The sequence below is a fragment of the Aulonocara sp. 'chitande type north' Nkhata Bay genome, linkage group LG7 (assembly GCF_057382095.1).
Source record: "Aulonocara sp. 'chitande type north' Nkhata Bay isolate Kocher_YH1m ecotype deep benthic linkage group LG7, A_spYH_male_GT1.1, whole genome shotgun sequence".
Lineage (NCBI taxonomy): Eukaryota > Metazoa > Chordata > Actinopteri > Cichliformes > Cichlidae > Aulonocara > Aulonocara sp. 'chitande type north' Nkhata Bay.
Window position 1 is genome coordinate 69,359,218 of NC_141350.1, and position 13,102 is coordinate 69,372,319.

At 44.9% G+C, this 13,102-nt stretch overlaps 1 protein-coding gene and 1 long non-coding RNA gene across 2 annotated transcripts; both read left to right on the forward strand.

Annotated features, from left to right (window-relative positions):
• The first annotated feature begins 2,534 nt into the window (after positions 1 to 2,534).
• Positions 2,535 to 5,062, forward strand: LOC147326872 (uncharacterized). Its single transcript, XM_086302266.1, has one exon. It carries the CDS (start codon positions 2,703 to 2,705, stop codon positions 4,086 to 4,088), a length of 1,386 nt encoding a protein of 461 aa, XP_086158392.1. The 5' UTR covers positions 2,535 to 2,702; the 3' UTR covers positions 4,089 to 5,062.
• A 2,710-nt stretch (positions 5,063 to 7,772) lies between these two features.
• LOC147326873 (uncharacterized) lies at positions 7,773 to 9,171 on the forward strand. Its single transcript, XR_015130634.1, has 3 exons — positions 7,773 to 7,904; positions 8,797 to 8,986; positions 9,077 to 9,171. It is a non-coding gene; the product is annotated as an uncharacterized LOC147326873 (long non-coding RNA).
• Positions 9,172 to 13,102: the final 3,931 nt, after the last annotated feature.

The window sequence follows — 13,102 nt, forward strand, 5'->3', positions numbered from 1 at the left end:
CACACTCACATGCACACGCACGCCCAAACACACACTCACATGCACACGCATACACACAGACACATACCTAGAAACTAGAATTCTGTGATCTGTTGTGTACACGTAGCCTGGGTTTTGGGGTAAGTCGCGTTTCCTGCCGCAAACGTAAAAGAAGTCCAAGGGTGAAATACACTGCAAAGTATTTATTGGGCAGTACGTGGTGTGTGGATCGTTGACGAATGAAGTGAAATTGTGCGCTAAGCAGAAGTGAGTGTGTCTGGCATCACGGTGTGTGTGAAAAGGTATCCAGCTGGGGCAGACATGATTCTGCAGGTCACCTGCCCAGTGGACAAAAAGAAATAAAATATTTGTGTGGATGAAGTATGAATGATAACATGAAGAGTGTTTGGTGTTTCTCAGTCTGAAACAACTGTAACGCTACTTTCTGTTTTGGAGAAAAGGACAGTTTAAAAAAACAGAGAGATGTGTGTTGTTTTAAGCAGTGATGAGAATAATGAAAATTTGATGACAGAGGAACACAAAAACATACAGAAAATGCATTAACCATGCTAACCCTACATGCATATACACATACAATGATACTCATGAAGACCAGACGGCATCTTAAGCATGAGATTCTGCTTGTCATCTTGTCCAAGTCACTTAGTGTGATGAAAAGTGATGCAAAGACCATTGGACTAATAGCAAATTAGTTTAAAAAAAAAAAAAGATCAAATAATAGCAAACAAGTGTGTAGGAAAGGCAGCTTTAACAACATGTTCTGCTGGAGATGCAGCTCCTCAGACATCGATTAAACCTGCCTAATAACACACACACATGCAATGAAAATCAGCTTGTTACCAAATGCTGAATTTATCCAATGCTGACAAATTAACTCTGTAGGCTGCAGGACAACAGTTTAACTTTTGTGGGGAAAAAGATTCTGGTTTGAACAACCAGTGATCAGACAATAAATTTAGTTGTTAATATAGTAAATTGGGAGATGCTTTCTGTCTGATGCAGCACAAGTAATTTACTGTATGAGGGAAATTCTATTTTTGTGATAACATTTTGAACATGCATTTCTGTTGTCCTGTCAACTTGGTGGGATGGTAGCTGATATGCAAATTAGCTGATCATAATTAGATTAAGGAAAGGTGACTGAATTTTAGCACAAGTGAATGGGATGTGTTGGAGACTCTAAAACACTGAGTTTCCTGTTTTGATGTGCGAGTGAACCCTGCACCCAGATACACAATACTGAACACATAAGAACAAACTTGTTTTGTGAAGTGCATGACAACATGTCACGTGTTTTATGATGAAGGGAAAGAAGGAAAACTGAATAAAACGTGTCTGTGGCCTAAATGAGTGAGCTGATTGTGAGTTTCTGGTGTGTGAGAATTTAAAAAACAATGGGGAACTGACTGACTGGTTAAAGCTGACAAGACTGACTGATTTAACATCATTGTGTGAAGTTCAGTGGCATGTCCAGCGGGGGGGGGGGGGGGCACGGGCCACAGCCCCAACCAGACTGGCCACCCCAGGTGCCACCCCGAAGCTAAAACAATAAAATTCAATCAAATGTACGATCATGTTTTCACAGTGAAGCTCAGATATCCGAGTGTAAGTGAATGCAGCATCGGCTTCTGCACTATGAGCATCACCTTAGGAAAGGTAGGAGAGCCAAGCACGAAAGACGGTGTTCTGGGAATCCATCCTACCTGGCAAACCATCCTACCCGTTGTTTCTGCGCATGCGCACAACACGAAATTCAGTGCCAAACCATCCTACCTTTGTGAATGTCACCTACAAGCATACTTAAACGGCTAAAATTTAGTGGCAAATCGTCCTACTTTTGTTAATAACAGCTACAAGTATACTCTGATGGGCAAAGTTAGGTGCAAACCGTCATACCTACTTAAATTGGCCTGGAATTACTCTGTGACAGCAGAAATGTGCATAAACTACTTACGGTAGGACGTTTTGCCAAAGTAGGATGGTTTGTCAGAAAACAATTTTCGGCGAAAGAAAATGAGGAGAGAATAAATGTCCCGGTACGTAATATTAAGTTTGTTGAGTTTAGTAAACTTCGGTGAAATTAGAATACAAAGAAAAAAATAACACTTGAAGAATTATTGCAGCCGTCGAATATTTCAGACAGTATGCTACTGAGGGAGCTAACATAAGAGTTATGAGTTATAAGATATAATCCAAGTCGTAACATTGCTGTATGGAGCTGCAGATTTGGTTGCAGGTTAAAGGCCGGTCTGTGAAAATATTGTCGGGCATAAACCGGTCCGTGGCGCAGAAAAGGTTGGGGACCGCTGCTTTAAATAATGTTTCCTTTTATAAAAGTAGGATAATGAAAAAACATTTATCATAAAATTTATTATTGACATGTTTGTGGCAATTAATATGTGAATCAACTAAATGGGGGGGGGGGGGGTGTTAGCCCAACTGGTCTTAAACTAAGAAACACTAAAGTTACATTTGAAAACAATTTAAAACAAAACATCCCCATTCTAAAATGTCATGTGACAATCTGATTGGCTTACGGAGTGATGATGTCACAAGGACTTTGTTGCCTTTGATCTGAAGTCTATAAATAGGGGTCAGAAGCAGCAATTAATCAGTTTGTTCACAGCCTTCAAACGTTCGACCAGAGATCCATTTGGAAATATTTCTAAGCCTTTTCAGAGTCACTGTGCACGGGCTCCAACATGCCTCCACGAAAAGGCCAACAAAGACAAAAAGATTATGCTCCCTGTCCTTTGTGTTCTGGCCGGCCAATCTCTCCAGGAGAAATTGTGCGGCCAATCTCTCCAGGAGAAATTACCACGGATGGTGTCTTATCAGTCCAAAGAGCATTACAGGAAAGTCAGAAGGAAAAATCTGACCTACATTACAAAATTAAACAAATTGAAGAAGAGAAGCTTCAACTAGAGGAAAAGTGCAGACAACTGGAAGCACGAAATAAAGACCTGGAAGAAAAACAGCAACGCCAGCCTGATATAAAAATGATCAACGAGGGCTCGGGAGTGAAGTTTGATGAAGGACGAGAGAAGATTTTTTCTCGTTTTCTTTCATCAGGAACACAGAGTGCTGAATTAAAAGAAACATCTGCCCAGCTTCAACGAAAGAAAGCTAATATTGAGGAGATACAGTGGGATCTCCAAAACATTGAGAAACAGAATCAGGTGCTTCGAGGAAAGCTCAATGAAGCGGAGAAAACAATTGAAAAAATCCACCAACAGAAGACTGAACAGGAAATACAAATGCAGGACGAACTCAAAGCCATGCAGAAATTGTACAACAATCTGAAAGTCAAGTGTGGTGAAACAAAGCGCAAAAATAAAGAGCTTCTTGAAGAGAAAAAGCAACAGGAAGAAGAAAAACGTATTATCCAGGACTTTGAGAGAAGGCATCTAGAATTGCAAGAATTTTATAATAAAGAATATGAGGAAACACTTCAACTGAAAAGAGAAAAGGAAATACAAATGAAGGACAAACTCAAAGCCACACGGAAATTGTACAACAATCTGATAGTCAGGTTTGGTCAAATAAAGCGCAAAAATAAAGAGCTTCTTGAAGAAAGAAAGCAACAGGAAGAAGAACAACGTATTATCCAGGACTTTGAGAGAAGGAATCTAGCATTGCTAGAACTTTGTGAAACACCTGAACTGGAAAGAGAAAAGGAAATACTGGAAAAACGATGTTCAGAGATGCAGTGTAGGATTGATGGAATGAAGAGGAAACACTCAAAGGTCATTAAGGAGATGTTGTTGAAGTCCAATGACTTGAAGAGCCAAATAATTGAAATGCAGGCACAAAAGCAACAACAAGAGAAAATGCATGAAGACCTGCAGCGTACGAGTCAAGAAATCCAGAGAAAAAATGAGCTGTTAGAAGAGATGCACAACAAAAAGCAAGAAAAGCTTAGAAAAAAACAAGCAACCTTAAAAGAAATGAAGCAAAGATGCCAGCAACTCGAGCAGCAGAATGCAGAAACAAACGATCAGCTGAGAACCCTTATCCTGGAGAAGGAGCTCATGGAAAAATACCTGAAAAAGAAGAAAAAAGGCTGGTTCTGCCGCTTATTCAGATGATTTAGCCTCGTCCTCCTCCACCTGTGATCCATCTTACCTTGCACCTCTCCTGTCCCCCCTAACACATATTCTCCACCTTCTTCATCTTTTTTCGTTTTTCACCCTCCCCCCCCAACCAGTCCCAGCAGTTGACTGTCCCCTCCTGAGCCTGGTTCTGCTGGAGGTTTCTGCCCGTTAAAAGGCAGTTTTTCCTCCCCACTGTCGCCTCGTGCTTGCTCAGAGGGGGTTGTTGGGGTTTCCTCCCCTCCTCCTTTCCCCCCTTCATTTACTTATTTGCTTGTTTAACTTTTCTTTTGTTGTTTCTGTAGTTACTTGTTTTACTTTTTTCAACTTATGTAAGAAAATAATAAACCAATTGAATTTATCCTTTGAGTATTTTTCATCTAATCTTTACAGAGTTAAGCTCTGTCTTTTATTTGCTTGTTAAAACCCCATCAATGGTGAAGTAAAAACCCTGGGACATGGTTTAAAACGTTGAAATAGACTAACCAGCTAGTCTAAAACTAAGAAACACTTAAATATTACGTTAAATTGAAAACAGTTCAAAAGAAATATCCCCATTCAAAACTGTCATGTGATAATCTCATTGGCTTATGGAGTGATGATGTCATAGGACATCATCACTCCAGCAGTTCAATAAGGCTGATAGAAGGGTACAAAGAAAGGGGCAAGGCAAACTGATGCAAAACTAAACTTTAACCTAAACTGGGTGAACTAAAACACAACATGAAGAACCCTGACATGAACAAACCTGGACATGAATACATGCGACCTGGAAACATGGTGTGAAACAACAGACGACCTGGGCCCTGTTTCAGGAAGCCGGTTTAGTGCAAACTCTGAGTAAGTATATCCTGAGTTAACGAAAACTCTGGGTTTTCGGTTTCACAAAGCGAGTTTAGATTAATTCTGAGTGAGTTACTATGACGACACACTCCGTGAAGCTAACCTGCCCCCTAGCAGGTTTACTTCAACTAACCCTGACTGTCTCCGCCTCTTTGTCAGAAACCTGACAGTAGGAAGTGTCAGACATGGCGTGCTCCTTCCTTGAAGAGCCAGTAGATGTTGAAGCCCAAATTCTCCGCAGAGCTCTCCGCCGGGAGAGAGTGATTAGAGCGCGTTCGGACATTTTATCATTTCCTGATGGTGGCAAGGGATCATTTTAGGGTGGCACTTGCCACCCCATGCCACCCTTCTAGATCCGCCCCTGCAACAGAGCCTCAAACACACCTTTAAACCAGGTTAAATACACCATTACCGTGTCTCTAATGCATCCCAACAGCTCTCAGATACAACCCTAAACATGGCTGATGAAGCACGCATTCACCCTGAAATAAACCTGATCGCTGTTAATAAAGCAACAGTTCCTCCGAGATGGCTGCAGCGCCCTGTGTCCACCTGTGAGGCCTCCACCATGACCCACAGTGTTTCTGTTTCTTCATGTGTAAGTTAGGTTAACTACTCGTTAACGCCAGTATCTAATCAGCCAATCAAACAACAACAAATCAACATATTTAATCACGTAGAGGTGATGAAGACGAGCTGCTTCATCATGACTGAACATCGTAATGATGAAGAAAGGGGATGTAAGCGGCTGTGCGCGGCAGTAGCGGTTTTAGATACGGGCGACACGGGCGGTTGCCCGGGGCGGCATCACGGCCAGCGCATAGTGGGAATGGCACAGGCACCGATCGGTTTTCTATCGCCCCTTTGCTGGGAGTAAGGGCGCCCTGCGCTTGCGAGGTGCGCCTGCTGCTTGCAGCACAGGGAGGAGATCGGCGGGGGGGAGCAGCATCTAATAACCAACTCACAAAATAAAACAAAATAAAAACAAACCAACAAACACGAAAACACCAGACATCCTGATACAGACGTATAATCTGCACCGATGTTTTTTCGAAATTCTGTACACGTAAAGTGAGCGCGAGAGCCCTCGGTGCGCGTGCTCGCTGCTGAAGTCAAAGTAAACTTTATTGTCATCTCCGCTACAGACAGTCCAGCATATAGAGACGAGACGACGAGGCTCCAGCTACAGCAGTGCAAGGAAACAAAGAGGAGTAAGAAAATAAATATACACTTTAGGACTCGGGGTCTGTGACACAGGACCCACCCACACACGAGTTCTGCTTAGTGTCTTTTTATTTTGGAAATAATCTGCGGTTTTTTGGCACCCGCCTCGGACGCAGCCACTCCCTCTCTCTGCCAGCATCATCTGCTCCATCTCACTGTGGGCACACAAAAAGACATCTCGCTCATTAACACAGTCCCTTACACCTGTTGCCTCCCCGCCTCTGTGCCGCCCAGAGAGTTCATTGTGTCACCCCTCCTCCGCAACAGGCCAGCAAACCACGCCCCCGCCACAGTTTCCCCACCGCCCCACCGAGGGACCAGGGGTAAAGGATCAATAACAATTTAAAATTTACAGTTTGATGATTTAAAGTGTCACACAACCTGTGGAAAGGGGAGGGGCCCTGCTGCTTCCAGATAGAGCACATTTCATTCATAATGATGTAAATCCAAGCCCATCATGGATTCATGATCTGAATCCTGGGTTGTGTGAAATCCCAGAAATGCACCTTAGACAAAGGGAGTCTGTGAACTAAGGTGTCGGTGTGTTAGGGTCTGTTAGGTTATGTTGTGATCCTCGGGTTGGGGGATTTGTGTTCATGCTGGAGTGCAAAATTAAAACCAAGATGGACAAGAAAAGTTCAAAGCCATCAGGAGCTCAGTTTAGAAAAAAGAGAAAAGAAGAGGAGGAGAAACGAGCAACAGATGCAGGTAAGCAGACGTGTGATTGGATAATGGCAGGTCATCCTGAACCAATCAGAATCAGAACACTTTATTAATCCCTGAGGAAAATATGTGAGTTACAGTTGCTCCAAGAAGAAATGGTAAAAATAGCAACAGTAACAGACTAAACTCCAAACAATACCCCCTGAGCCATGGGGCGACCGTGGTTCAGGGGGTTGGGAATCGCATCTGTAACCAGAAGGTCGCCGGTTCGATCCCCGGGCTCTCGGTCCTGGTCATTGTGTCCTTGGGCAAGACACTTTACCCTACTTGCCTACTGGTGTTGGCCAGAGGGGCCGATGGCGCGATATGGGAGCCTCGCTTCTGTCAGTGCCCCAGGGCAGCTGTGGCTACAACTGCAGCTGCCTCCACCAGTGTGTGAATGTGAGAGTGAATGAATAGTGGCATTGTAAAGCGCTTTGGGTGCCTTGAAAAGCGCTATATAAATCCAATCCATTATTATTATGTTACAGGTTTTAATAGTAATCAGTCAGTGTCAGTTGTTGATTTGTCCTGTTCTCATTGTATGACGAATTATGATGGCTGTTTGGTAGCTGTTTGCATACTATGCATACTCTCTCTCTCCATGTGTGTGTGTGTGTGTTTCTCTGGTGAAATTCAGCATGTGTGGTTCTGACAACAGTTTTATGTTAATGTACAATCCTTAATATGTTTTATGTGTGTGTGTGGGGGCAGAGGGAGTGTTCGCCCGTTAGCCGTCTCTGAGCTCACAGAGCAAACAGCAGCTGTCGCTGAGGTCAGAGGTCAGAGGAGAATGTACACACTGCTTTGGGCGGAACGGGAAGTCAAATAACCGCTAGAAGAGCGCTTGCACCCAATGGGCGTGAGTACGCGAGGTCGGCGTGTTCGCAGGAACCGGGTGATATCTGTCTCGATTAACTGCGGCTGACTTCTGTGTGAAACCAATGACGTGAAAACATGAAAATCAAAGCAAGTGACAGAACGTGTGGGAGAGAAGCCGCAGCGCCGGCAGGACGAGCAGGTGACGGCGCTTTAATGAAATCAGTAAGTGTTTAAACGCGGCGCCAGAGGCTCGCCGTATCAGCTCTGCATCTCCCTGCAGGAGGACGCTGCACACGGATCCTCGCTAATCTTCTTAGCGATTGTTTCCCTTTATCTCCGTTATCAGCCTCTAACATCAGCCCGATAAGACTCCGGTTGGAGAAAAACATGAGAGCGCTTCTTTCTTATAAATGCCACATATCACATTTCATGAAAGGCCACATTTGCTTCCTGTTTGAATCCGAGTTATTATTTTTAACTGAGCTTGGTTAGCTTAGCATAAAGAAAGAGGGGGAAACAGCTAGCTGCTGCTAACGCTGCCTGATTAACATGTGAAATCTCCTTTATTTAATCTCTGCAAAGCCAAAGCGGAACGAGCTGCGAGCTCGGTATAATGACCATGCACACACACACGCAAACACGCAGAGCCCTCATTGGTCAGCGTGGCCGTCACGCTGCTCAGATGCAGTTGGGCCTCCTGATGCATGCACATCTGTGCAGGCAGAGGTCTGTGTATCATCATAAGAATTTTAAATGTGTTTATGATGCAGGATTGGTTTCAAACAAATATTTTCAAAATAAAGTGTTTGCTGTGACGGTGGCTGTTTGTAAAATCCGAACGCTTTTTGAATTATTCACTTCCATTAAAATGTTCCTGTTTGTTTTCTTTGCCTGACATAAAACTTTCCACAGTTATGAAAGAACGAGGTTTGAAATGCCCCAGGCTACTGCCGATTGGTCAGATGCGATGATGTCACCGTCTGTTTTTGACTGTTGCTTGTTTTTCTTTATCTGCATCTAATACGAGCTCAGAGCCTAAAGTCAGACTTTCTGAGCGCGGCAGCAGAGACAAAGCCAACACTGTCCAGCATTGTGTATTTATCTCTGTATGCAGATTCTGTAAGCAGCGAGACGATAAGCTCATTAAATATCATCAAAGTGTTTATGTGGAGTCAATTTTCTGAAAGGACGAGACACAAAAAATGAGCAGATCTACAAAAGCGAAGCTGTTCGTGGGGAAGGAGCCAATAAAGTGAACGAATAAAGGCAGAAGTACGACAAAGACCGAGGGTAACGAGGCACAGGTGAGATAATCAAGACAAAAGCAAAGAAGCAAAGTAAAAACACCAAACTTTAAGATATCTATAACTGAAGGTTTTTCATGTTCGAAGTAGAATGTACATATCACTTCTGTGCTTGATGGCGATGGATCACCGTGATGGTTGGAGCGCCCGTGACTCTGAAAAGAGGAAAATATTCATAGTCGAAGGTGAAAATTTGCTTCATTAAATGCTAAAGTTGGAGTAAGTGAGGCCTCGGCTGACTGCTCTCTGTTTGTTTTCCTGTTTTGCAGCTCCACAGATGAACTTATTGAATAAAATGTTTGGATGTTCCTGAGTGAGCAGATCAGAAGCTGTTTGTCTTCCTCTGGAAGCGGCCCATCGAACGCTGCGGTGCCGCGGCGACCTGAACGCGTAAAGAGATTCTGTTTCTCGTTAGCTCGGCGTGATATCGCCTGTGAACTGGTTCCCTTCAAAGTCTGAGGGGCTGAAGCAGTCGTGAAGTTAGCGTCTCGGGCTGAACATCGTGTTTTTGGTGTAAAATCGAACATTTCATCAGCTCTATATGCCGTTTCTCTCTTTTGTTTCTGGTTTCCTGCGGTCGATTTATTTCTGTTTACAGGCTGGTTTTATTGTGAAGGGAATTTGCACCGAGTTGTTTTTCCTTTTGTACTTCCTGGAAAAACAGGATCCGTTTGCTCTCGCTCTCTCTTCATCCTCGTGTTTTCCTCCTCCTCCTCGGGCCCGTCCTGGGACTGTTTATTGTCTGGGTGAATATTTCATGGCCTTCGCCTCTCATCCACATGTCCACAGTTTCACGCTGCTGCTCAGCAACCGCATGAATAAATGAGGAGAGACACCGGGAGAGGCCGGCTGTCTGAAAGCATGTTTTCCTCAGCAGGTGAATCCATATCGGAGTCTGCCGAGGGCTTCAGCGTCTGTAGTTTTGGGCAAAGTTCAGATGGACAGGTTGCATGAAGATCCCAGCAGCCCAGACGGGAACAACTTGGGGGATAAAGGTCACCGCGCCGACAGCAAGTGCTTCGTAAACCCAGCACTACCTGCTCATCCTGCTCGGGGGGGGGGGTATCCGGTGTGTGAGGTCACTGCAGGAAGCAGTCTGCTGATTACACACAGAAGATGAAGTTTCATGCAATGAAAAAGCCTGTAAATCTGCCTCACCTGTAGTGAGAGCGTCGATGCTTCTTTAAGCAGGATTTACATGAAGGCAGCGCGTCACATCCAACGTAACTGCTCAAACACATCAGTGGAAGAAAGCCGTGCTGATATCTGCACTGAAGAACATGATCAACCTGCAGAGGCTGAATTCAAAGACCAAAATCCAAGTAAAGAGTGATGCAGCAGGCTGGTTTAATGAAACTTCTTTGCAGAACTCAAAACACCAGTTTCTACGTATACACGTCGCCTAAAGAGGTGACGGACGGACTGAACGGTCCTGCTGGGTTTAGGAGAGAGTCAGTGGCATCTTCATTCTCCCCAATACCTGAGTGCTGCAGAGGCCCTACAGCTTTTGATGAGTTTTCAGCACTGGAGAGCGAGTGCTAACTCACATGCCGACCTCATGACGGCGCAGGGCTAGCCATCTTTAATATCGATCAGTCAGGTTTGAGTCTGTAAAACAACGAAGCGCACAGACACAGAATCCACAAAGACAAAGAAACTGCTGGGAGAAATACTGACACAACAAATGTGAGCATCGGTCTGTCAGGACTGGACTGGAGGTAGACGTGCAGGTCACGGGTCAACTTTGGACCAGGTCATGTATTTAGACGTCGGGTGGACGTTTATGACAGCTGCAGAAGATTTCTGTTCTTCAGACAGAACACAAACACACAGCTGCACCTGCTCACATATAAAACACACAATACTGTGTACAAGACACCCGACCATCTCCACACACCCCATAACAGCGCTGCTTTCAGTGTGACCTGGGAATTCAGCATGTGGGTGGAGGATGAGATGAGATGAGGTGAGAGCTGCAGAGAGGATCATTGGTGTCTCTCTCCCCTCCCTCCAGGACATTTACAGCACCCGTCTCACTAAAAAAGCCCTTTGCATAGCGGCTGATCCCACGCACCCAATGCAAAGCTTCTTCAAGCTGCTGCCGTCAGGGAGGAGACTGCGGAGTCTCCAGGCCAGGACCAGCAGACTGAAGGACAGCTTCATCCATCAGGCTGTCAGGAAGCTAAACTCCCTCCCGATTCTGCCCCCTCTCCCCTCTTCTCCACCACGGTCTCACTGAACTCTGTCACACACACTCACACACTCACTCTCTGACGCACTCACTGGCCTGCTCCAGTCACTTTGTGGAGCATTGGACTGCTTAAGCATTGGACCTCATAAGACTTTGCTGTTACACTATCTCTTACCGTACACTACTAAATCCCCATTTGCACTATTTGCCTATTTTGCACCACTATGCCTTCTTACTTGAATATTGTATATTGTATATTGCATAGCTTTTTTTTGTTATACGTAAAATTGTATTGTATTTATTTAAATTTTTACTTTTTAATTATTTTATTTGCATTTTTCTAATCACTAGGGTTTGAGAGTAACGCAATTTCTATTCTGTGTATGTCCTGTACATGTGGCAGAATTGACAAATAAAGCTGACTTGACTTGACTTGACTTGAGGATGAAGATGGAGCTGCCAGGCAGGAGGAGAAGACCTCAGAGGAGGTTCATGGATGTAGCGAAGGGTTGGAGTGACAGAGGAGGATGCTGGGACAGGAGGAGATGATCCACTCAAAGGGAGCAGCTGAAAGAAGAAGAAGTCTGGCTTTGGAAAACCTCAACATTCCCAGAGGGAACGGGAAGCTGAAGGTGGATGGAGAGAAACGAGAGGCACAAAATAAAGTCCAAATGCATCTGGACATAAAGTTTCATAGTTCTGACGTCTGCTCATTACATCCTCCTCCTCGCTGCTGCGGTTGACTTTCATTGGCTTCGGTCAGGTAGGGTCACAGTCTAACGTTCGCTCCGTTATTATCCGATGTTCTCTCAGTCAGTACTCAGATACCAACAGCTTATCTTCTGACAGCAGAAGAAACCCGGAGCCAGCCGTTGATCCAGTGAATGAACAGAGTCCTGAATCTCTGCTAACGAGGCGCGTCGAACGCAGCACGGGGGAAACCTCGAGGCTCACCTGGTTTCGTATGTTTTGTGCGCAGATGTTGAGCTGATTGTGTGCAGCAACAGAAGCCCAAAATAAAGCTTTAAAATTCCCTCTCATCACTGCAACACTGGCTTTCCTGCAGCTGTTTCTGGCTCACGTGAAGCTGGACGTCGGGTCGATACCGCCTCATATTTTATATTTTGGATGCACCTCTGCAGCCTGGACCTCAGTCATTTTGTTTCCCTACCAGGTTCAAGTTTTCACAACGCTCTAAAGGCCGCACGGCCGTATCGATACGCCCATTAATATTTAGAGCTCAGACTTCCTGCCTTCCTCAGTGATGATGAAAAAGGAGAAGGACGATACCAGCTGCGCCTGCTGACAGACTCAGAGGAATAAACCAGTCCACACTGGGAGCGTCTGCTTTCTCACTGTGGATGGATAGACGTTGTAAACATAATAATGAACTGGAGAAGTTCAAGTTCCAGTTTGAAAGCAGCTGCTGTAGAAATGTAACTTACCACAGCTGTGGTCAGGCCGAGGACGAGAGTGCAGACTGCAGCACGTCCAGCCTTCCTGCCACTCACGCCATGAACTTGTCTTTGAAGCAGTTGCCTTGACGTGTGCAGCCACTCGAACTCTTCAAGAAGCAGACGGTGACGTGTTGGCCGCCTGCTGGCTTTACTACCGTAGACAAACCTTCAGCAGTCCGTCTGCCACCACGGTTTGGAGACAGGTTGCCTCCCACCAGGATTGCACAGGTTGCTCTGAGGAATTGTTTCTTTCATTTGTCTCCATTTATTCACTCACATTTTATCAATGAGAAAACACAAAGACTTTAAATCAGTATGGATTATTAGTAACGAGGCTGGAGAAGCTCCATAAGCCTCTGCAGAAGAAGAGAAGGGCGAGCTGCGGCTCCTCGACTCGCGCTACAGGCCCACTGTACGGATCAAACACAACCTGAAGAGTAACTACAGCATCACACAGGTGAACCAACT